General features: G+C 40.5%; 1 protein-coding gene across 1 annotated transcript in view; it reads left to right on the top strand.

Moving 5' to 3' along the window:
- NPSR1 (neuropeptide S receptor 1) overlaps positions 1-24,551 on the top strand; it is a 203,191-nt gene that overhangs the window by 11,854 nt on the left and 166,786 nt on the right. The window contains 1 exon segment of the mRNA NM_001032942.1: positions 11,937-12,069. Coding sequence (NP_001028114.1) covers positions 11,937-12,069 — 133 coding nt within the window.

Genomic DNA, 24,551 nt, shown 5'->3' with positions numbered 1-24,551 from the left:
TTGTTTTAAATTGATTAGATAATTGAAAGTTTTATTTAAAAAATAGGTGAGAAAAGTTCAGAAATTTGAACACAACTATGGGGAAGAAATATGTTTCCCTATTAGTTATTAATAAATGTGTATCCACAGTAAGCAAAACATTACAGAACTAGCAAAATAATTGACAGATGGATCAATAATAACAAATAGTTTGCCCTGAAAATAAAGTCCTAGTACATATATGAACTTAATGTTACAAAGAAACAACCAAAATTAGTAAAAAAGGAACTAATATTTTGGCAACAAAAGTAGTGGGTGAGTAATAGCTCTTATATAAAGTTATAAGGTAAATCTCAGCTGGATTGTGGAACTAAATTTTTACAAAATAGCTAGAAAAATTATATAATGATGACACTAATTTTAGGATTAGCAAGCACTATTCAAGCCTAAAAATAAAAATTTAAAGGGAAACAACAAATTAAGAAATTTATTTACAATAAAAATAAACATATAATATTATAGCTAATAGTATATACATTAATTATATAAAAAAAAACATGGTTAAAGTCCTTAATATATAAAGAACCCTAGAGGGAAAATAAATAATATTTCTAATGGAAAAAGGGCATGGGAAATAAGAACAATTTTAGATTAAATACAGAGTTAAAAGAATATGTGAAAAATATTGTTTATAGTGGTTTGAACAATACAGACTCAATAATTCATCATAATATGAGACAAATCAAATAAAGATGAAAGGAAAATAATATATAAAGCCAGAACAGTTCTGTAAAACTGTTTGTGAGAGAGTAAATCAGAACAACTTAACCCAATTTTTCTGGAAAGCAATTTGGTAATATACAGCAAACTTACACGATGTATTCAGACTTTGCCTAGTAATTCTATTTGTAGGATTATACCATAAGTATACTAAAGAAACATTCGAAGACAGAAACAAAGACTGCATTGTTTTTATTAAAAAGCAAGTTTCTAACAATGGAACAATAAAATTGTGATATAACCATAGAATGGAATAGTAAGGAATATTATGCACCTATAATAACCATTTCTGTTTGTGCAATGTCAAAGGTTTTTAAAAGCACAATACATATAATACATTTCAAGTTTTATATATACTCATAAAATATAGAAGAAACAAATACCAAGATGGAAAAGTAAGAAATTCTCTCTGAAAATCACTTTGCAGATGATTTTTATTTTATCTTTGTGTAAAACCTTACTGTATTTTCTAGAGTGAGCACATATTACATTTATTATTCTAAACAACAAATAACCACGTAAGATACACCATGCAACCTCTCAAATAAATTTTGTGCATTGTATTTCCATGAGGTAAATGGGAAGAATCTATTTATTCTGCAGAAGCCCAGAAATGAACCCAAGCAAGCGAGGCTTGCATGACCCAGAGAGCACATTAAGGGATCCAGAAATGCAGGCAAGGGAAGAAGACAGCAAATGAAAACCAAGGCAGATGACTGGCTGTATGAATTGAGTGCACACCAACTCATTAGCCTTTTACATTTTGCTACCCAAACACCCAACTTAGCTGCACAGAAAACAAAGCTTGCAAGAGTAGCAATTCCAGACTCTGTAGCAGGAATCCTCCTGCTGAGCCTCTCTCATGCCCGCTCTCCTACTGTTCTCATCTCCCAGGATGTTCAACTCCATTCCCTGGTCCTTACATCTGCTTCTGCCCATCCATGTGTTCGCTCCTCCTGGTTTCTTTTAGCTACTTGATTTTGAGCCTCCCAGATGGATTTTAAATATCAGGTCCAAGCCAAGGTGCGCTCCCAGGGGAAAGTTTCTCAGACACTTTCCCTTTTTATTAGCACCTCCAGAACAGAAAACAAATTCCTGAAGGTTTATTATTTTAATTATGCAGATCATCAGGAATAATACATTCTGGGCATTTTTATTATATAGTAATTACTTTGGTTTCTACCACATTGTAGAGATTTGGACCTAATTTACTTAAATGTTAGTTTTCCATATTTCAAGAGTCTAGAGCTTAAATAGCAATTTAAATGTTAATCTCAGTTCTTGTTATATAGCCGACATTTCATTCGTTTATTCAGCAAATATTAATTACTACATAGACTTGAAGCCCAGTGGGTTTCCAAATGATTTCTAACATTTGTGGTTTGCTACATTATGGGAATTCAAATGGAATCCCAGAATTTAATTGTTTCAAAGCTTTCAATACATGCTATTAGTGGTTAATTTGCAAGTCCTCTTGTGATCCAAGAACAAATTGCAAGAAGAGATTCACATTAAAATGATTGCAGAACATTGGCATTTCTGTTTCTGGTGAAATTCAAGAATTCACCAGTAACCAGAAAACTGAATTCAAAAGTAACGCAAATGCAGTCCCACATGCCAAGCCCTGATCGAAATGAGAACGTTTAGGATGTGGGAGATTAACATTGTTAATAAAACATGATCTACGATCCACAGTACTGATGATAAAAACTCCAAACCAATGACTATGTCTTTCCAGTCAGAGGAGAAATGACTAATGCAGTTATTCAACATGTCCTGAAGACTAAACTAAGAAATCAATGTCAGGCAGTAATCCAGAGTCTGCTGAATCGCTTTCCGGTACAGTCCCAGTCTGAAGATGCTAGTATTACATTCCATCACTTGTAATGATGGTGTTGAGAGGTAAGGCAAAGGCAATTCAGACGAAGACAACTGAGGAAGATTGCAGATGGACAAGAATCTCTCCTCTTGAGGGCACATTCTTCTAACTCAGGACAATGACACAGGCCCTGGACCTTGTCCCATTATTAAAATAATTGGCTTTCGGACAGAGCTCCAGCTTCTCATCGTAAACCTTTCTCTGCTGTTACTACCTCAAAAGTGCCTGAATGGCCACTGTCTGTCCTCACTAACCTGAAGTTCTCACTCTCTGCCTTCACTTACGCTGTTGCCAGGCACTCTACTTCTTAGCTTGGCTACTTCTACTCATTGTTTCAGACTCAGCTCGCATAACAATCTCTGTAGGCTATACCTGTTGACCAGCCATGACCAGCCCCTCCCCAGGTTCTATTAAATGCTCCTTATTTGGGTTTCTACAACATCTTTATCATAGAAGTTCACACTGAAAGTTCTGGTTGACATACCTGCCTCCACCATCAGACTAGAAGCTCCTTGTCTTAGCCTCCCTTATATCCCCAAAGTATATTGAACTTTGGTATTAGATTCTCAGAAATGTTTATGGAATTTGACTGTACAGTTTACAAACCAGTATAATCACGTCTCCAGCTCCATGATTTTCAGGAGAGATTCCCACTTCTGGCCTGAGTGTCATTTCTACACCAACATGTAAGCAAGGCTCTCTCCTTGGGGTAAATGCCTTTCCCTCTTCTATACTACATGGGAGTTCACAGAATGACTCTCAGTTCACAACTACTTGGAATAATCGTGGTCCACAGTCTCACTCTCCAATTCAACAGGCCTAGGCTTCAACTGCACCTCCCATCCCATCCACTTTCTCTATTCTTCATGAAGAAGGTCTCTGTCAGCTTGTCTTACCAGTCTCCAGACAGGTCTAGAGGCATTGCAGAGGGTGCCATCTCTCCCTGTTCTAGACCCTTGTTAAAGTGATATGAAAAGTCTTACAAAAGTATTAAAACTTGAGCTAACAACCAAATTTATATGTAGCTTTTTACAGGTTTCTTATTTTATGAATGTTTAAAAAATCTTGTCATACATATTTTCATAATTGAGTGTTATAACTGATGATAATCCTGGGTAATCCAGGACAGAATCCCCATAGTTCATGGTAAAACAGTTAGAAAATGTGAATGCCAACAGGAGGTCGTGATGACCATAATTCAACTCTATTTGCAAGCATGCCTCCCAGCTGGGTTGCTCAGGGGTTGGTGGCAGGGAGGGGAGGAGAGACAGATTTTAAAAAGAGGCATCATCAGAAGGAGATGGCTGTCAGGGAGAAAAATGGCAGGCCCTCCTGAACTAGCCCAGTCCTACCTTCAGGCCTCCTTGTTGGCCTTGACTGGTTATTGACCACCTGTCATTGCTTCTGTAGCAGCAGGTGGGGTGAGATGTGGGAAGAAGTTGGGATGACCTCCCAAATGACAGATTACCAACTGTCCAGTTACTGCCCGGGGTCACCACATCCTCACATTGTGTCTTATTCTCCAAGTCTAATTAAGCAGCTTCAGGAACACAGAACTTTGCTATCTGCTCCTGCCTGTTTCACTTAAAATCAGGTGCCCATGTATGTCTCTGGGTTACACTGTGACTGATCCCTAATAAAATTAGAGATTTTCTATCTTTGCACTTGATATTGCCAACTCACCTAAGCAAATTAATGAGGCTTCGAGTAGGCCTCAGAGCCTGCTGCTGTGAATGACGGAAGCCACACAAGTCTCAGTGACAGAGAAGTAGAATTTCATTGTCTTCTCACTGAGAAGTGACACCAAATCATTGAAACCTTTTTTCTGATACTTTCTTTCCTATCTTGGAAAATAGCAAATATTTGCTCCTTCCTGTGTTGGAGATATTCATCTTCAACATCACGTACATAACAACCTTCCTAAAACAAACCCTGAAAACACGAGGGGCACGGAAAGCTTTGTGACTACCAGGACAGCTGATGTAGCTACATCTTCTGTGACATTTATCACTACTGTTGTGTGGGCGCCACATGTTGCCATAGAGTCCCTCCATTCCTCCAAGGAATGGACCTTACGCTCAGTCCTGGGGGAGACAGTCATGAATCCAACCCAGCCCCGGAAACTCAGCTTCAGGCAAGTTTTGGCTCAGAAAGAAAATGAAGAATTGTCTCTCCCTTGAAAATTGAAAGTAAATGAGGCAACTTCACTATCCTCGAGCCAAAATCGGGGCAGAAAACTACTAGAGTAAGCAGGGCATGGTCTTTCCAATTAAGCAAAGCTACATTCAAATCCCAGCTGCATCACCCAATGAGCCAGTAACCCAGGTAAGTAACTTCTCTGAACCTCATTCCCTTACCAAAAGATTGAGGACAGTGATAACTCGTTGGTCAAGTTGTGATGGTTAAGTGAGCAATATGTAAGGCTTATCAAATGATCCTTGGCACATGACAATCAATCAAAAACATGTACTGTGCACCTACTACATACATTACAAACTCAGTAAGCCATGTACTGGATTAATGTGATTCACTCAAATTATTTCATTCCCTTTCACCCTACTATTGTTAAAGATACTTAGGCTTTTTGTCTTCCAGTTTTCAGCACCTAACTGAAAAAGGAGATCATTATTCCTTGGATCTGGATAAATCCAGACTAGCCTGACAGATCCAGAATCGACTAGAGTAACTAATGTCTTATATTTCCTGAGATAATTCCCATTTCAAATGACCTTTTCTGTGATTCTTGTAAGTAGCCTTGCACTTGTCATCAACCATGTTTCCATCCAACAGATATTTATTAAGCACCTTTTATGGGCCAGACAGATGCCAGGGGTGGAGTTGTGAACCAGGCTTAGTGCCTGCCAGCATGGACATCCTTTTGGCTCTGGAAGCATGGCTCATGGAGCCACATCCCAGCTATCAGCCCTGTGGAAGCATCACCATCATCAAAGGAACCCTGCAATTCATCTTTCTAAATCCCAATTTGCAATTATCCAGGTCTGCAGAGAACTGATGTCACTGGGTAGCCTGATTAACTTGAGGTTAAAAGCCAATCAGTCATGTACCAGCAACCATGTAATTGAGCTGAGAACAGGCCAATCTTTAGTTACTGAAACATTTTAAATACATTTCTTATTTCCACTCAGTATTTGACCATCTGGCTGGAATTTTGCCTCACATCACCACTAGGGGGCATTTTATGCCCAACTATATTCTGCAATAGTTTGGGGATGGTGTTGGGACACCATCAGTACACTGTGGTGGGGGGTGGGTAGGGAGAATGCTTCTTAGGCTTAGTGAAATTCCAATAGACTAGTACCAAAAATAGGATGAACACGGTGAATTCAAGCATCACTCTGAAAAGGTAGTGAGTTATCACCCCTCAAATGTACGTATGTAGTCCACAAACCTCAGGGAGGAGATAAACCAATTTTTATTGCATATCTACTATGTAGCAGGCAATGAGCTAAAAACCTCCATCTTCATCATCTTATCCACCCATCACAACTATTCTGAGATAGGTTTCGTCTTCATCCTCATTTTACAGATAAGAAGGTCAGAGAGGTTATCACATACAACCTATCACACATCCAACAAGTAGCAGAGACCAAGTCCAGGTCAGGTTGGTTTCAAAGCCTATCAACTTTTCTTCCACGAGGCTCACCTGGTTGTGATATTCTCACTCCTCTGAAATTGTTTCCTCGATCCCCATTACCGTGACTCTCCAGATTATCCTGGGATTTGTGTGTGTCTCTGTGTGCCTGTGGGTGGGGAGGGGGACATGCACACGTAATATGGCTGTGAATAAAGGAGCAAGCAGTTGAGTATTTTCATACTTAATGACCCTTGTACTAGTCAGTGAAACAGGATTTAAACTTGACTGAGTATAACTTATACACTCAACCTATTTTATTGTCTTGTAGCACCAATACCTTACACTATGTCTGGCATAGAGTAGGCAATTAATAGATGTTAGATGAATTAATAAACAGATAAATCAACATGGCTCTTAGGAAGACCCCAGAAGCATTTGGCCAGGGAGGCTTCCTACATCTAGAAGTGTCCTGAAGCCTATGAAGTAAGGGGAGATTATCTGCCAATAGAAAATTCCAAAAGATGTGGAGGTGGGGAGGGTTTCACTTATAGGATTTGCTCAGCCTGCCCTAGAGACATCAGCCAATCAAAGGAAAATAGACCCCAACCTGTTTACAGAGCTCCTTGGACTTACCGTCCCAAAGCACAGCCCAAGAACAAAAACCCAGTCCAAGCAATCACTGACTCACCAGTCCCAGGGAATGATTTCCAATTCACTGATACATCAAACCAGGGTGATTTGATATGTAGTGCTTGTCACTCTGAACTTTCAACAATGCAGATCTGAGCCCCGGGACTACTTTGAAAAGACTGGATCCCTTGGCTTGGATTGCACTCTACAAAGATGAAGAAAGCAGTCATTTACTGCCCACTGGGGACCAGAAGTTTCTTCCATTAGACAGAAACTTCATTTCTGGAAATGTGAACTTTGCTGCCAGGGTCATAAATGCCAACTCTGTATGTGAAAAGCAGACCATTTACTCACTTCAGCATTTATTTTTCTGGAAATTCATGTAAGTAAGGCCTGCCTGTACTTACATGAGGAAAGGAAAACATGAAAGAGAGATATAGTCTGAAAATGTAATGTTGACTTCCAATGCAAAACTCCCCTGAATTCACTTATTCTCTTCCTCTTTCCAATTCTCATCCAATAGGCTATCAGAAAGTAATTTCAGTTGAAAAGGCTTCCATATCAGAAGTAGAAAAGAGGGAAGGTCCCTATTCCCTTCCACCTGCTGGAAAACTGGAGGAATGTCCACAACGTGTAGAGTAGGTAAGACGTTCTGAGGGAGGGGTCGACAGACTCCTCTGCTCTCTGACAGGAAGTAAAGGCCTTCCTGGGGGGTCAGCAGAGAAGAGATCAGCCCCAGGGCATTCCACTACTCAGAGTCCATCCACTGAGGCTGGGGCCACCTCCAGTGAGCAAATTTCTGTGGGAGGTTCACTGAATGCTGCAGACCTCACAGAAGAGGATTGTGGTCAGTGCCTTCTCCCAGCTAAAGGAGTGTGGACGGCTGGCTAAGTAAAACTTGGGCGAGGCTATGGATGGTGCCAGTGAAGACAGAGCCTCAGTAAGGAAAACATTCCTGTATCTACTATCTTCCTCACATCCCACCCTTGCCTCCTTCTTTGGCTGCTTCCAGACATTGTTCTCACCTCTCCCACCATGGAGACCTGGCTTTCTGATCTGGCAAAGAAACATCCTAAGTGCTTTAGCTTTTCTCTTCCTTCTTCTTTCTCCATTCAAGAATGAAAGAGTTCAACAGAGACCAATACAGTACTGGACAAGTGCAGAAATAAACCATCCCCTTGCACCGTCTAGGCTTTTCTTTTCAATTCTTTTCAATTTTTTTTTTTTTTTTTTTTTTTTTTTTTTTGACAGAGTCTCACTCTGTCTCCAGACTGGAGTGCAGTGGCGCCATCTCAGCTCACTGCAACCTCTGCCTCCTAGGTTCAAGTGATTCTCCTGCCTCAGCCTCCCGAGTAGCTAGGACTACAGGCACGTGCCACCACGACCAGCTAATTGCAATTTTTAAAGAAGAAATTGCTTTAAGGCATCAACATGCTTCTCTTTACGAAACGGATTCCCTACAAGAAACGGGAGTAAATCTTGGAAAATCTCTTATTTGTATTCTCAGCAGAGCTTGAAAGGACATTGCATTAAGAAAAGGGACACAGTGGCTGGGCGAGGTGGCTCACACCTGTAATCCCAGCACTTTGGGAGGCCGAGGCGGGTGGATCATGAGGTCAGGAGATGAAGACCATCCTGGCTAACACAGTGAAACCCTGTCTCTACTAAAAATACAAAAAATTAGCTGGGCGTGGTGGTGGGCGCCTGTAATCCCAGTTACTCGGGAGGCTGTGGTAGGAGAATGGCGTGAACCCAGGAGGCGGAGCTTGCAGTGAGCCAAGATGGCACCACTGTACTCCAGCCTGGGGGACAGAACTAGGCTCCGTCTCTAAAAAACAACAGAAAAGAAATTCTTATAAACTTCACTGTAAACAATGGAAAGCAGAATATGATGGGGAAGAGAGAGAGAGAGAAGAGAAATGCAGGGAAGTCTCATACAGTAAAAATCAAGCAACTACAAACTAAGTAGAGGTATGCAGTGCCTTGTGGATTCAGTTTCTTCTCTCACATGGAGAACAGCAGCAGCGGAAGAGATACCACCTCTTTTCCAGCCAGCCAGTGTGCTGTAACACTTCCTCGGCCTCCTGGCAGTGCCAAAGACATGTATGGCGGCCTTAGCCAGAAAGAGGAGGCCATCCCAGCCTCCAGCATGGGGCTGTGAAAGTAGACATAGGTGACCCACTAGAGCTGTGAACTCCTTCAACTCTAGGGCTGAAGTGCCATATTCAATGAGCACAGTTCTTGAAAGGTCTCCAGGGAACCCATATCATATCTTGAACTAACCCAAACCTCTAAATCCCCTAAATCTTTCAAAGCTGAGAGAGAGAGAGTACTTCATCTTTAGGGATTGATATAGACTAGGCTATGATATTTGGAGCCCACCCACTGGGAACCATGGATAGGATGATTATATAATTGACTATCCAACCAAAGACACTTTTTGAGAGAGAAAGGGAAATTTAAATAATTATCTTGGGACAGCAGTTGACAACTAGGACTGTCCTAGGCAAACCAGGTTTCATAATTACCCTAGCCATGGACCACACTTTGAGAAGCACTTTCCAAAGGCCTCCGCCACGTGCAGCTGCTCATAGCCAAGCTCATGCTAACAGGTGGAAAAGCTTCTGGAAAACTGGGGCGCTTCCCTAGAAGACTCAGAATGTTAACAAGGAATAGGGAAGAAAGAGAACTAAGAGCTTGGCACAGGAGGGCTGGCCCAAAACCTGTGTCACAGCGCTGCCCTGGGCATCCACACCAAAGCTCATTCTAGAGACAAAAAGTATTTGATGGCCTTCTGTCATACTTTACCTGCCAGGCCACCTGCTTGATGGGCTGTTTCCTGAACCTAGACACCCCCAGGGCACCATCATCCTCCCTGATAGAATATTATATTAGAACAATTTGAGGAACATAGACACATTATCCCCAACCCCGTCCCTCAGCTGTTTCATCTGTCAGCACCATGGTGTCAGTGAGACCTTATGATGGAGACTTCCAAGCCACCTGGCTGCTTATGTTAGTCTGCAAGTTGTTCCATTGTGTTTTAAAAGAGAGGTCCTCCAAATTCAAATCACTTTTTTATGTCCCACTGCTGACACATCACCTGAATGGGAAGTGTCAGTCTACGACATCAAAAAGGCCTCTCCTGTTGTATCTGCTACTGACAGCACTGTTGTCCATCTATCTCAATGGGGAGAATTCTCTTACAAAAATTCACTCCCTCCACTCAGTACAGTACTTTGCATAATAATTAGTTTTCATTCCTGATGCTTTATCACCCATTTAAAGACTGCTAGAGAAATGAGTTATCCAGGATATGACCCCTCTAGTCGTCAAAGAACCAGAGAAAAAGTGTGTGGCTTGAAGCTGAGCAAAGATGGTGCCCTCCAAGTGGGATGTGACGTATGTATGCTGGACATGATTTATCTGCAGAGCTCTCCAACCCTGTCATCCTCCCACTCTAGTTGTGCAGCCCTCATCCTCCCCCCACATCACCACAATGCCTATCCTCATTTCCACAGTTCTGCAGTTCCAAGGCCCTGACCTCCACCTAGGATCTTAGAAACTGATCTGTAAATCCAGGATGGAGAGCCTAAATATCAGATTGATAAAATATAGGACTCATGAAAATGCTCATAAGAAATTTCTTAGAAGGCCAGGCATGGTGGCTCATGCCTATAATCCCAGAACTTTTTGGGAGGCTGAGGCGGGCAAATCACTAGGTCAGGAGGTGGAGACCATCCTGGCTAACAGGGTGAAACTCCGTCTCTACTAAAAAATCAAAAAGTATTAGCCGGGCGTGGTGGTGGGTGCCTGTAGTCCCAGTTACTTGGGAGGCTGAGGCAGGAGAATGGCATGAACCTGGGAGGCAGAGCTTGCAGTGAGCTGAGATCATTCCACTGCACTCCAGCCTGGGTGGCAGAGCAAGACCCTGTCTCAAAAAAATGAAACAAAACAAAACAAAACAAATTTCTTAGAAGGACCGTTAGATTAATAGCATTCCTGCTTTTTTTCTTTTTACTAATTAATCATTTATCTTAATCTGTTTTATGCTGCTATAACAGAGTATCAAAGACTGAGTAATTTATAAAGAAAAGTAATATATTTCTACAGTGTGAGGGTCTGGGAAGGTGCTGGTATCTTGTGAGGGCTTTCTTGCTGCATCATTCCATGGCAGAAAGCAAGAGGGTGAGAGAGGGACAAGGGAAGAGAACTGAGTTCATTCCTTTATCAGTAACCCACTCCTGCAATAACTAACCCACTCCCACAATAACGACATTAATCCATTCATGAGGGCAGAGCCTTCAAGATCTAGTCACTTCTTAAAGGTTCTACCTTAACTCCACTGCTTTGGGGATTAAATTTCAACATATGAACCTTGGAGGACACATTCAAACCACAGAAATATTCTTCAGTAGAACTTTAATATTACTGTCTTATAAAATTCTGTCAAATGAACAAAAGATAACCCATAATTATACCATCCTAATATGACTGCTTTTAACATTTTACTGTACTTCAGCCTTTTTGCTATGTATATAATTTTACAGAGTTGTAATCATACCCAGTACATGATTTTATCATGTTTTCCCACTTACCATTATATTATAGGTATTTTTAATATTGCTACATGGTCTTTGTGGTTGTCATTGTTAATAGCTATGCTGTAATAGTTCACTGAATTGAAGTGCTTTATTTACTTAGCTACCCTATTATCTTTAAACAATTTCTAATTTCTTTTTACAATAAATATGGACATCTTTGTGACAGTGGTGTTCTTTTTCACATCTTGACCTACTTTTCACATAGTGTTACAATTACTTGACCAAAGAGTATAAACTTTTTGTCTCTTGACATATATTTCCAAAAGATTTTTAAAAGGTGTATTAATCTACTCTGCAGCTGGTGTAAATGAAGACCCTTTTGTCATTGTTTTCTTAAGAGCAGAGCTTCCAAAGGTAAGGATATGGGGCCAGGAGGAAGAAATCCAGCACCAAAGCCTGGGCCATGCATTCTGTAAAGAACCCTGGTTCTCACTGGCACACTGGTCTTATTTTTCTCTGTTTCTTGCAGACTGAGCAATTGATAACTCTGTGGGTCCTCTTTGTTTTTACCATTGTTGGAAACTCCGTTGTGCTTTTTTCCACATGGAGGAGAAAGAGGAAGTCAAGAATGACCTTCTTTGTGACTCAGCTGGCCATCACAGGTAGGTCACTATGCAAGTGAGAGGAGGAAGCTGTATGTGAAGTCCCTATGGCTTCCTGCTTTTAATGAATTTTATCAAAAAAAAAAAAAAAAAAAGTAACACATCGGTAAATTTGGGAATAATTTCTGAAACAATATAAAACCCATGTTTGAATATTTCCTCTGGCATACTTAACACATATGAATGCCTCTAAGATTTCATTATAAAAGTAACTCACTACACTAATGGAAATACCATTATCAGTGCCACCAAATGGTTCTGTAGCGTTCCCTGTTTTTATACACAATAGCCTCCATAGTTTACTAAGGTGATATTACCATATTATCCTGCATTATGAGCTTAAGGAATACATCCCAGAAAATGTACCAGCACTATCTCTATTCAATTATTAATGTTAAGTCTTGACTACTTTGCAGATTAAAGCCTGTGGACATTGCTTTTGAAATGCAAATGATGTGCAACAGCACTACTGGGGGTAGTATAATGAAGTAGTATAATCTCAAGGATCGGGATGCTTAAGTGTAGACTTTGGAAATGACTGTTCAGTAGAAGAGTGAGCACAGCACACCTAGTAGAGGAATGGTGCAATATTCTCAAAGAAGAAAATGATCTGTGAAAGTAAGAGCCCCACAGACATGAGTAGAGCTCATGTTCAAAAGGAAAAGAAAAACACAACCAGGGAGAGTCTTGTTCTACAGGCCAGAGAAGAAAGTGAGAAAATGGGATTCACAGAAGGTCCAGCAAAAGCCATGCGTGGAGTCCTAAGCTCTGGGAGCAAGATGGCTGTTATATTAGCTTAATTTGGATCAGACTATAGAAAAAAAATGCAAAAAGGAAAATGTAAATATTAAGTGCTTACAAGGAGTGATGGTAAATGACTTTCAGAAAGGGCTGTTTGGTATATTTCAACCTGTACTGTTATCTCAGCTGTAGTAATGGTAGTGGAGCTCTTTGGAATTTAGTCTTGAGCCAAAAATCTATGACACTGTAACTTACAGGAGAACCTTAGCCATACATTGTTGGTAACCTGAAATACCCCTTTTTCTTTCTAACAAAGTATAACAAGCCCATCTGCTTGAGCTAGGCTGCAGTGGCTAGGGTAAACATCCAAGGTACCATTGAAAACTATAGAGAAGGTAAAAGGAGCAAGAGTTCTGAAGATGGAACCTGGGATGGGGGAAAGTTTCTTCAATCTTTCCTACCAACAGGGATTCTAATTTTTCACTCCTATGATTGCAGAAGTAGAGATAATTAGGATCATCCAGCAAATGCTTAGAGGCAAATATCCCTGGATGAGGATGCTACAACTTATTTTCATTATATTTCTTTGATTACAGTGTGGTAATGCATGTTGTATGGAACTATGTATTCTTTTAGAATGAAAGGATTTAGACGTGGCAAGAATATCAGCTTGAAATTTAAAGTTTTTTCATAAACAATAAACACATGATAATTGAAAATTCACTACATATTATCAAAGAGAAAAGTTGTCTATTCTAATTCATAGTCATATTAATCTGGGTTTAATTTCATATACATCTCTTATACTGTTTTTATTTGTTAATTGTTTCTAGAAAAACTCTGTCAGGTCAGAAGCATTTTAAATGAAGAATTCCTGAAGTGAAAAACACTGCCAAAGGTCTAGGATTGAAGCTCAATAGTCTGAGATTAAATTTATGTGTTATTGAAATTTCCTTCATACACTTTCACCATGATCACAGATCCTTTGGTAAAGGAGGTGAGAATACATACCTGAGTCTCGAGCATGCATATAAAAGTTACCCAGGCATCAACTGAGAGGCCTTGTGCTTTGAGACGTATATAAAAATGTGGTTTGAGTCCCCCATCGTATGTCAATGTCCTCCTTTAAGATTTCTTCAAATTCTGTGGAATTTATATTTTTACTTCTCTCTTTTGCTTCTTGTTTCCTCCTTCCACTAAATTCTGGCTCTGTCTCACCAGTATCTCATCTTTCTGAGCTCCTCTTTTTTTGTGGTTGTTTCATGCTGTCCCTAACAAGGCACTCAAGGCACCCTCCTTTCCTTTATTTTCTTTAAAATCATTCACAAAAGTATGACTTTCTATGTTTAAAAGACTTTTCTGAATATTTCAGGTAATATAAGGATATTACATCATAGAAAAGTAAATACCTTAAGAGCAAATATTTCATTTTCTCAGAACATTCAGCTGCCATCAGAAATATTTCAGTTTGATCATGCCACTGCACTTCAGCCTGGGCGACAGAGTGAGACTCTGTCTCAAAAAAAAAAAAAAAAAAAAAAAAAAAGAAATGTGTCAGTTTTACTTTGCTTCAGCCTCACTATTCTACTCTCTCTTCTAAATGTCTAGTATCTTGTGCCAAGAAATTTTAATACTTTCCTCTATTTTTTGTTTTGCTTTGTTCTTACCGCTACCAAACCATGATCTCAGAGACCCCTCAACTTCCAAAAACCAAGTATCAGGCCAAAAAGCAAGTATGAGGCTTTTTTTTTTTTTAAACAAAGGAAGTTGCTCCCTAAAAAAGAACCCTGGAACTAGTTACAATGATAAACAGACAAAGAAAAATACACATTCATATTTATAGTTACATATGTCATGGCTAAAAATAAATTATTCTGAATTGTATAAAACTGTAAGATATACAGTGATAACTCAATAGTATATTGTATTAGTCTGTTCTCACACTGCTATGAAGAAATACCCGAGACCGGGTAATTTATAAAGGAAAGAGGTTTAGTTGACTCAGAGTTCTGCATTGCTAGGGAGACCTGAGGAAAGTTATTAATACAATCATGGCAGAAGGCAAAGGAGAAGCAGGTACCTTCTTCACAAGGCAGCAAGGTGGAGTGAGTGCGAGCAGGGAGAATGCCAGATGCTTATAAAACCATCAGATCTTGTGAGACTCACTCATTATCACAACAACAGCATAGGGAAACTGCCCTCATGATCCAATTACCTTCTCCTGGTCCTGCCCTTGACACATGGGGGTTATTACAATTCAAGGTGAGTTTTGGGTGGGGACACAGAGTCAAACCATACCATATATTATGTGCTGTGCGTGCAAAAATTTCAAACTGGTTTTAGGCCAATACTCCTACCTACAATAATTAGAAAAGCTGGACAAAATCTAAACATTCGTTAGAAGGTATCATATAGCTGCCAAAGACAACTAAGACTTGAGGGGCCAAGATTTCACAGAGCAGAAAATTTTGTGAGATAAATACGTTATTTGACACCACTATCCCCTTAAAGTATTAGCTGATTTAAAAACAGAAACTGGGGCTGAAAACCTGAGTAGAGCTTTCGGCAGTTTCATTGGACTGATGGGGCAAAAATTAATCTGCCAAAGCATAGAGGCTTTGATAAATATTCCAGGGTTTCTATTGGTACTGCTGAAAGACACAACCTACAAGTAAGAGTAAACTAAAAGTGGATCAGCCCTCATCAAAAAATGAAATACAACCCCAAACCCGAATGAAATCAGATGATCTACCTCTGCATGCACACAAACCATCTGCTAGTGCAAAAATAAATCTTCTTTGGGGGAAGAAAGCATTATCCCATATCAAATTAACTACAATTTTCCATGCACAATGTTCAGCACTTGATTAAAAAACAACCAGGAATGCAAAAATACAAGAATTATGAAAAACAAGGAGAAAAATAGATTATGAAGAGTTGCAGAAGAGATCCATCTATTGGCATTATCAAGATACAGAATTTATAACTGTTGCTTATCTGTTTAGAAACTACAAAATAAGATTAAAGGTTGAATATCCTATCTCCAGGCTTTTGATGCACCTGCCCCCTTAAAATTGGAGCTTGAGCACACAAAGAACTCCCTTTCCACACAAAGAACTTGGTGTAGTGGCACTTCCTCCACTCCACACCTGGATGTAATTCCAGCCATTTAACACACCTGCCATAATGGACTAGGCATTTGAGCCACCTCTTCCTCCCATGCAAAGACCTTGTTATGGCTGCAGTTTCTCTGCTCTTTCCCCATACATATCACCCAACTCGAGGTGCACCTGCTCCCCCAGATTAGGAGCTTGAGCTACCCCTATGTTCACCAGGAAAACTTTGTGGCAGCAGTGGTTTCTCTCCACCTTGCCGGGGCATATTTCCAGGCATCTGGCACACTTGATTGTCTAAATTAGAAGCCTGACCTGCTCCTCCCTGCAGAGATCTTGGTAGAGCAAAGCTCTCTTCACTCAATGCCCAGACATATTTCCAGGCATTTGAAGAACCAACTCTTTAGATTAGGAATTTAAGCTTCCCCCACTTCCTGTGCAGAGAACTTGGGACAGTGGAGGTTTCCAGACTCTATGCCTAGGCACATCTCCAGGTACTTGGCAGCTGCCCACCAGACCCTGCCTCAGAGCTAATACTTCTGCCTGCCATTGGGAGAACTGTAGGAGAGCTTGCTTAGTCTATCCCACCCATCTTGGCCCCCACTCCAGAAATAAGCACGGAGCTCAGACCACTGTGCATTCCACAGATCAGCCCATTGCCCGAGTCAACAGAACTTCTCCCAGTAAACAAGAATCAAGTATATACCCGTTTGAGTCAGCTGCAGCTGAACTTTATGCATAAGCATCACCTACTGACCTGGAGGTTGAACTGCACAATACAGTAAGAAATCTGGGGCCAGGCGCCGTGGCTCACACCTGTAATCCCAACACTTTGGGAGGCCAAGGCCGGCGGATCACGAGGTCAGGAGATGGAGACCATCCTGGCTAACAGAGTGAAACCCTGTTTCTACTAAAAATACAAAAAATTAACTGAACGTGGTGGTAGACGCCTGTAGTCCCAGCTACTCGGGAGGCTGAGGCAGGAGAATGGCATGAACCTGGGAGGCGGAGCTTGCAGTGAGCCGAGATCGTGCCACTGCAGTCCAGCCTGGGCGACAAAGCGAGACTCCATCTCAAAAAAAAAAAAGAGAGAAAATGCTTAGCTATCAAACCTAAGAAATTGGAAAACAGAGAATACTATTCATTAAGACTAAATTAAGCCTTCTGGCTAGTGTGATTTTGTAAGTTACTCTAAATTCCTATTTATAGAAATTGCTGGCCTGGTGCAGTGGCTCAAGCCTGTAATCCCAGCACTTTGGGATGCCAAGGCAGGCAGCTCACAAGATCAGGAGTTCAAGACCAGCCTAACGAACATGGTAAAACCCCGTCTCTACTAAAAATACAAAAACTAGCTGGATGTGGTGGCACATGCCTGTAATCCCAGCTACTTGGGAGGCTGAAGCAGGAGAATCACTTGAACCCGGGAGGCGGAGGTTGTAGTGAGCTAAGATCCGCCACTGCACTCCAGCCTAGGCGACAGAGAGAGAATCCATCTCAAAAAAAAAAAAAAGAATTAGCTGGCCCGGCAAGGTGGCTCACGCCTGTAATCCCAGCACTTTGAAAGGCTGAGGCAGACAGATCACCTGTTTGAGATCAGGAGTTTGAGACCAGCCTGACCAACATGGAGAAACCCTGTCTCTACGAAAAATACAAAACTAGCCAGGAGTGGTGACGCATGCCTGTAAATCCCAGCTATTCGGGAGGCTGAGGCAGGAGAATTGCTTGAACCCGGGAGGTGGAGGTTGAGGTGAACCAATATTGTACCATTGCACTCCAATCTGGGCAACAAGAGTGAAACTCCATCTTAACAACAACAACAACAACAACAACAACAAAAAGGGCCGGGCATGGTGGCTCAGCTTGTAATCCCAGCAAGCGTGGGTTTCGGAGGCTGAGCCACTGCACTCCAGCCTGGGCCACAAAGCAAAGCTCTGTCTCAAAAAAAAAAAAAAAAAAAAAAAAAAGAAAGAAATCTGGGCAGAGCTTGGTGATTTATGCCTGTAGTCCCAACACTTTGGGAGGCTAAGGCCGGCTGATCACTTGAGCTTAGGAGTTCGAAACCAACCTGGGCAACATAGTGAGACCCCTGTATCTACAAAAAATTTTTTAAATTAGCCAGGCATGGTGGTGCACACCTGTAGTCCCAGTTGCCAGGGAGGCTGAGGTGGGAGAATTATTGGTGCCCAGAAAGTCAAGGCAGCAGTGAGCCAAGATCATGCCACTGCACTCCCATCTGGGTAACAAAGTTAGACCCTGTCTCAAAAAAAAAAAAGGAAATGAAAAGAAATCTGATAACATAAGTGCCCAGCAGTGGAAAATGTAATAAGCCTCCTAAGACCTCTACCACCCCAGCCTCATAGGAGGCAGTGAGCCTGCTCACATACTCAGTACACAGCTACTACAACCAGCATTTGGGAAAGCCACCATACAAAGGCTACCCATTACCAAGAAATGCTTATACAGACTCGTTGCCGCTGAAAGCACCCAGAACCAAATCCAAATGACCTTACACAACATAAACTAAAGATATCTCCTCAGAAGAGGAAAAAAGTCACATCCAAATAAAAGCAAATTAAAAAAAAAAATAAAGAGAGATAGTTTATCTGGATGAGAAGGAACCAGAGAAATAACTCTGAAAGTATGAATTAAATAGAGTGTAACAACACCCCCAAAGGATCACACTAACTCTCCAGTAATGGATTCTAACCAAGATGAAATCTTTGAAATATCGAGTAAAGAATTCGAAACATTGATTTTTAAAAAGCTCAATGAGATCCAAGAGAAAATTGAAAACCAACACAAAGAAAACAGAAAAAACAATTCAGGACATGCAAGAAGAGATAGTTATCACTAAAATAAGAGAACTGGAAATGTAAAAATTATTGAAGGAATAACAAAATAAAAATGAAAGCTTCAACAATAGGCTAGACCAAGAGGAAGAAAGAATTTCAGAACTAAAAGACATCTTTTGAATTAAACCAGTAAGAAAAAAATACAGAAAAATGAATTTTAAGAAATGACCAGTGCCTTTGAGAAATATGAGATTATGTAAAGCATTCAAACCTACAATTTATAGGTATTCCAAAGGGTGAAAAAGAAAAAGTATAGAAAACCTATTTGAGGAAATAATTCAGGAAAGCTTCTTTGGTCTTGGGAGAGATTTAGAAACCCAGATACAAGGAGCTCAAAGAACTCCTGGAAGACATATCATGAGAATAACATCACCAAGACGTAGAGTCACCAGACTATCCAAAGTCAACATGAAGGAAAAAATCCTAAGAGTGCCCAGAGAGAAGTGTCTAATCACCTATAAAGGAAATTTCATAAGACTAACAGTGGACTTCTCAACAGAAACTCTACATGCCAGAAGAGATCAGGGGCCTATTTTTAGCCTCCTTAAAGAAAAACTTTGCTAGCCAAGATTTTCACATCCTGCCACGCTAAGCTTTATAAATGAAGAAGAAATAAAGTCTTAACCAGACAAATAAATGCTAAGGGAATTTGTCAATTCTAGACCAGACTTACAAGATGTGCTCAAAGGAGTTCTAAACATGGAAACAAAACAACAACACTCATCATCACAAAAGGACACATAAATACAAAGCTCACAGATCCTGTAAACCAACAGCACAATTGAAACTCCAAGAGAATTAACAACACTGTGACAGGAATGCAACCTCACATATTAATATTAATCTTGAATGTAAATGGCCTAAATATTCCACTTAAAATATAGAGTGGAAAATTGGATTAAAAAGAGACTCAACTATCTGCTACCTACAAGATACCCACTTACTGACTAAAGACAGCTATAGACTCAAAGTAAAACGGTGGGAAAATATATATCATGTAAATGGGAAAAAAAAAGCAAGCAGGAGTAGTCATTTTTATATTAGATAAAAGAGACATCAAACCAACAGCATTAAAAAACAAGACAAAGAAGGGCATCATATAATGATAAAAGGTTCAATACAATAAGAAGATTGAACTATCCCAAAGTATACATGACCAACACTGGAAACCCCAGATTCATAAAATTACGACTACACATAAGAACAAAGATTAATAGAAAAAAAAAATAATGGTCTTCAATACTCCACTGACATCAGGAGACAGATCATCAAGGCAGGAAATCCATGAAAAATCTCTAGACTTAGTCTGGGTACAGCAACTGACTCTTGTAATCCCAGTGCTTTGGGGGACTGAAGTGGTAGGATTATTTGAGGCCAGTAGTTCAAGACCAGCTTGGGCAATATACTGAGACCCAATCCCACAAAATAAATAAATGAATAAATAAATAAAAATTAAGCATGGTAGTGCATGCCTGTAGTCTAAGCTACTTGCGAGACTGAGCTGGAAGGATTGTGTGAGTACAGGAGTTTGAGGTTACAGTAAGCACCACTGCAATCCAGCCTGGGCAAAAGAGTGAGACCCTGTCTCCGAAAAAAACAAGACAAAATGAAACAAAACAAAAAGAAAGAAAAACTCTGGACTTAAACTGTATATAGACCAAATGGACCTAATAGGTATTTACAGAACATTTCATTTAATAACTGCAAAATATATATTCTTCTCATCTGTGCATGGAACGTTCTCCCAAATTGACTATATTCTTAGCCATAAAGCAATTCTCAATAAATTCAAAAAAATGAAATCATATCAAGTATTTTCTTAAACCACTGTGGAATAAAATTATAAATCAAACTAAGAGGCGCCTTCGAAAACACACAAGAACATGAAAACTAAACAACTTGCTCCTAAATGACCTTTGGGTAAACAATAAAATTATGGCAAAAATGTAAAAAATTTCAAAATGAATGAAAGTAGAGATACAACATACCAAAACCTCTGGGATACAGTAAAAGCAGTTCTAAGAGAAAAGTTTATCGAATTCAATGCTTACATTAAAAGATAGAAAGAGCTCAAATTAACAACCTAACATTATACCTCTAAGGAACAAGGAAAGCAAGAACAAGCTAAATACAAAGTTAGCAGAAAAACAAATAAATATAATAACAAACATCAGAGCACAATGACATGAGATTGAGATTAAAAAAGATACAAAAGTCAACAAAACAAAATGTTGAATCTTTGAAAAGGTAAATGAAATTGGCAGCCTTCTAGTTAGATGAAACAAGAAACAGGAGAGACGATTCAATTAAGTACAATCAGAAATGATAAAGGTGATTGATATAGTTTGGATGTGTGTCCCAGACCAAATCTCATGTTGAAATACAATTCCCAGTGTTTGAGGTAGGGCCTAGTGGAAGGTGATTATATCATGGGGGCAGATTTCTCATTAATGGTTTAGGACCATCCCCCTTGGGCAACCTACTGCCCTCATGAGAATGAGTAAGTTTTTGTGAGATCTGGTTATTTAAAATTGTGTAGCACCCCCCTGCTCTCTCTCTCGATTCTTCTCCGGCCATGTGATGTGCCTGCTCCCTCTTCGCTTTGCCTTCCATTATGATTGTCAGTTTCCTGAGGCCTTCCAAGAAGCCAAGCAGATACCAGCATCATACTTCCTGTACAGCCTGAAGAACCAAGAGCCAATTAAACCTCTTTTCTTTATAAATTACCCAGTCTCTGTTATTTCTTTATAGCATTGTGAGAATGGACTAATACAGTGAAATCACAACTGATACTATAGAATAAAAAAATATCATCAGAGACTACTATGAACACCTCTGTGCATGCAAACTAGAAAACCTGGAGAAAATAGATAAATCCCAGAAACATACAACCCCCCAAGATTGAACCAGGAAGAAGTTGAAATCCTGAATAGACCAATAGCAAGTAATGAAATTACATCAGTAATAAAAAAACTTCCAACAAAAAAAAATCTCAAGACCAGACAGATTCACAGCTGAATTTTATCAGATGTACAAAGAAGAGCTGGCACCAATCTTACTGAATCTATTCCAAAACATGAATGTGAAGCAATTCCTATAAAATTCCTGTTTCTCTAAAACCAGTATCACCCTGATACCAAAATCATACAAGGACACAACAACAACAACAACAACAACTACAAACTACAGGCCAATAACCCTGATGGACATAGTTGTAAAATTCCTCACCAAGATACCAGCAAATCAAATCCAACAGCACATCAAAAAGATAATACATCACAATCAAGTGAGTTTTATTCCAGGGATGCCAGGATGACTCAACATACACAAATCAATAAAATCAATAGACATGATTCACCACATTAACAGAACTAAAAACAAAAACCATGTGATCATCTCAATACAATAAGGCTTCAATAAAATCCAATATCTTTTGATAATAAAAACCCTCAACAAATTAGGCATCTAAGAAACATACCTCAAAATAAGAGCCATCTATTACAAACCTACAGCCAACATTATATTGAATGAGGAAAAATTAAAAGCATTATCCCTAAAAACTGAAACACAATGAGGATGTCTACATTCACCACTCCTACTCAACATAGCACTAGAAGTCCTAGCCAGAGCAATCAGGCAAGAAAAAGAAATGAAAGGAATTCACACTGGAAAAAAAAAGTCAAATTACCAAATTATCTCTGTTCAGTAATGACATGATTGTACACCTAGAAAACACTCTACAGACTCCAAAAGACTCCTAGACTCAACAAAAATCTTCAGTAAACTTTCAGGATACAAAATCAACATATAAAAATCAGTAGCATGTCTATACACCAATAGTCTTCAGGCTGAGAACCAAATCAAGAACTTGATCTTCTTAACAATAGCCCCGGGGGGGCGGAGCAAGATGGCCGAATAGGAACAGCTCCAGTCTCCAACTCCCAGCACGAGCGACACAGAAGACCGGTGATTTCTGCATTTTCAACTGAGGTACTGGGTTCATCTCACTGGGGAGTGCCGGACGATCAGTGCTGGTCAGCTGCTGCAGCACAACCAGCGAGAGCTGAAGCAGGGCGAGGCATTGCCTCACCTGGGAAGCACAAGGGGGAAGGGAATCCCTTTTCCTAGCCAGGGGAACTGAGACACACAACACCTGGAAAATCGGGTAACTCCCACCCCAATACTGCGCTTTAAGCAAACAGGCACACCAGGAGATCATATCCCACACCTGGCCGGGAGGGCCCCACACCCACGGAGCCTCCCTCATTGCTAGCACAGCAGTCTGTGATCTACAGGCAAGGCAGCAGCGAGGCTGGGGGAGGGGCGCCCGCCATTGCTGAGGCTTAAGTAGGTAAACAAAGCTGCTGGGAAGCTCGAACTGGGTGGAGCTCACAGCAGCTCAAGGAAACCTGCCTGTCTCTGTAGACTCCACCTCTGGGGACAGGGCAATAACAAACACAGCCGAAACCTCTGCAGACGCAAACGACTCTGTCTGACAGCTTTGAAGAGAGCAGTGGATCTCCCAACACGGAGGTTGAGATCTGAGAAGGGACAGACTCCCTGCTCAAGTGGGTCCCTGACCCCTGAGTAGCCTAACTGGGAGACATCCCCCACTAGGGGCAGTCTGACACCCCACACCTCACAGAGTGGAGTACACCCCTGAGAGGAAGCTTCCAAAGCAAGAATCAGACAGGTACACTCGCTGTTCAGAAATATTCTATCTTCTGCAGCCTCTGCTGCTGATACCCAGGCAAACAGGGTCTGAAGTGGACCTCAAGCAATCTCCAACAGACCTACAGCTGAGGGTCCTGACTGTTAGAAGGAAAACTATCAAACAGGAAGGACACCTACACCAAAACCCCATCAGTACGTCACCATCATCAAAGACCAGAGGCAGATAAAACCACAAAGATGGGGAAAAAGCAGGGCAGAAAAGCTGGAAATTCAAAAAATAAGAGCGCATCTCCCCCGGCAAAGGAGCGCAGCTCATCGCCAGCAACGGATCAAAGCTGGACGGAGAATGACTTTGACGAGATGAGAGAAGAAGGCTTCAGTCCATCAAATTTCTCAGAGCTCAAGGAGGAATTACGTACCCAGCGCAAAGAAACTAAAAATCTTGAAAAAAAAGTGGAAGAATTGATGGCTAGAGTAATTAATGCAGAGAAGGTCATAAACGAAATGAAAGAGATGAAAACCATGACACGAGAAATACGTGACAAATGCACAAGCTTCAGTAACCGACTCGATCAACTGGAAGAAAGAGTATCTGCGATTGAGGATCAAATGAATGAAATGAAGCGAGAAGAGAAACCAAAAGAAAAAAGAAGAAAAAGAAATGAACAAAGCCTGCAAGAAGTATGGGATTATGTAAAAAGACCAAATCTATGTCTGATTGGGGTGCCTGAAAGTGAGGGGGAAAATGGAACCAAGTTGGAAAACACTCTTCAGGATATCATCCAGGGGAACTTCCCCAACCTAGTAGGGCAGGCCAACATTCAAATCCAGGAACAGAGAACGCCACAAAGATACTCCTCGAGAAGAGCAACTCCAAGACACATAATTGCCAGATTCACCAAAGTTGAAATGAAGGAAAAAATCTTAAGGGCAGCCAGAGAGAAAGGTCGGGTTACCCACAAAGGGAAGCCCATCAGACTAACAGCAGATCTCTCGGCAGAAACTCTCCAAGCCAGAAGAGAGTGGGGGCCAATATTGAACATTCTTAAAGAAAAGAATTTTAAACCCAGAATTTCATATCCAGCCAAACTAAGTTTCATAA

The sequence above is a fragment of the Macaca mulatta genome, chromosome 3 (assembly GCF_049350105.2).
Source record: "Macaca mulatta isolate MMU2019108-1 chromosome 3, T2T-MMU8v2.0, whole genome shotgun sequence".
Classification (NCBI taxonomy): Eukaryota; Metazoa; Chordata; class Mammalia; order Primates; family Cercopithecidae; genus Macaca; species Macaca mulatta.
This window is presented reverse-complemented; position numbering and strand designations above follow the sequence as displayed.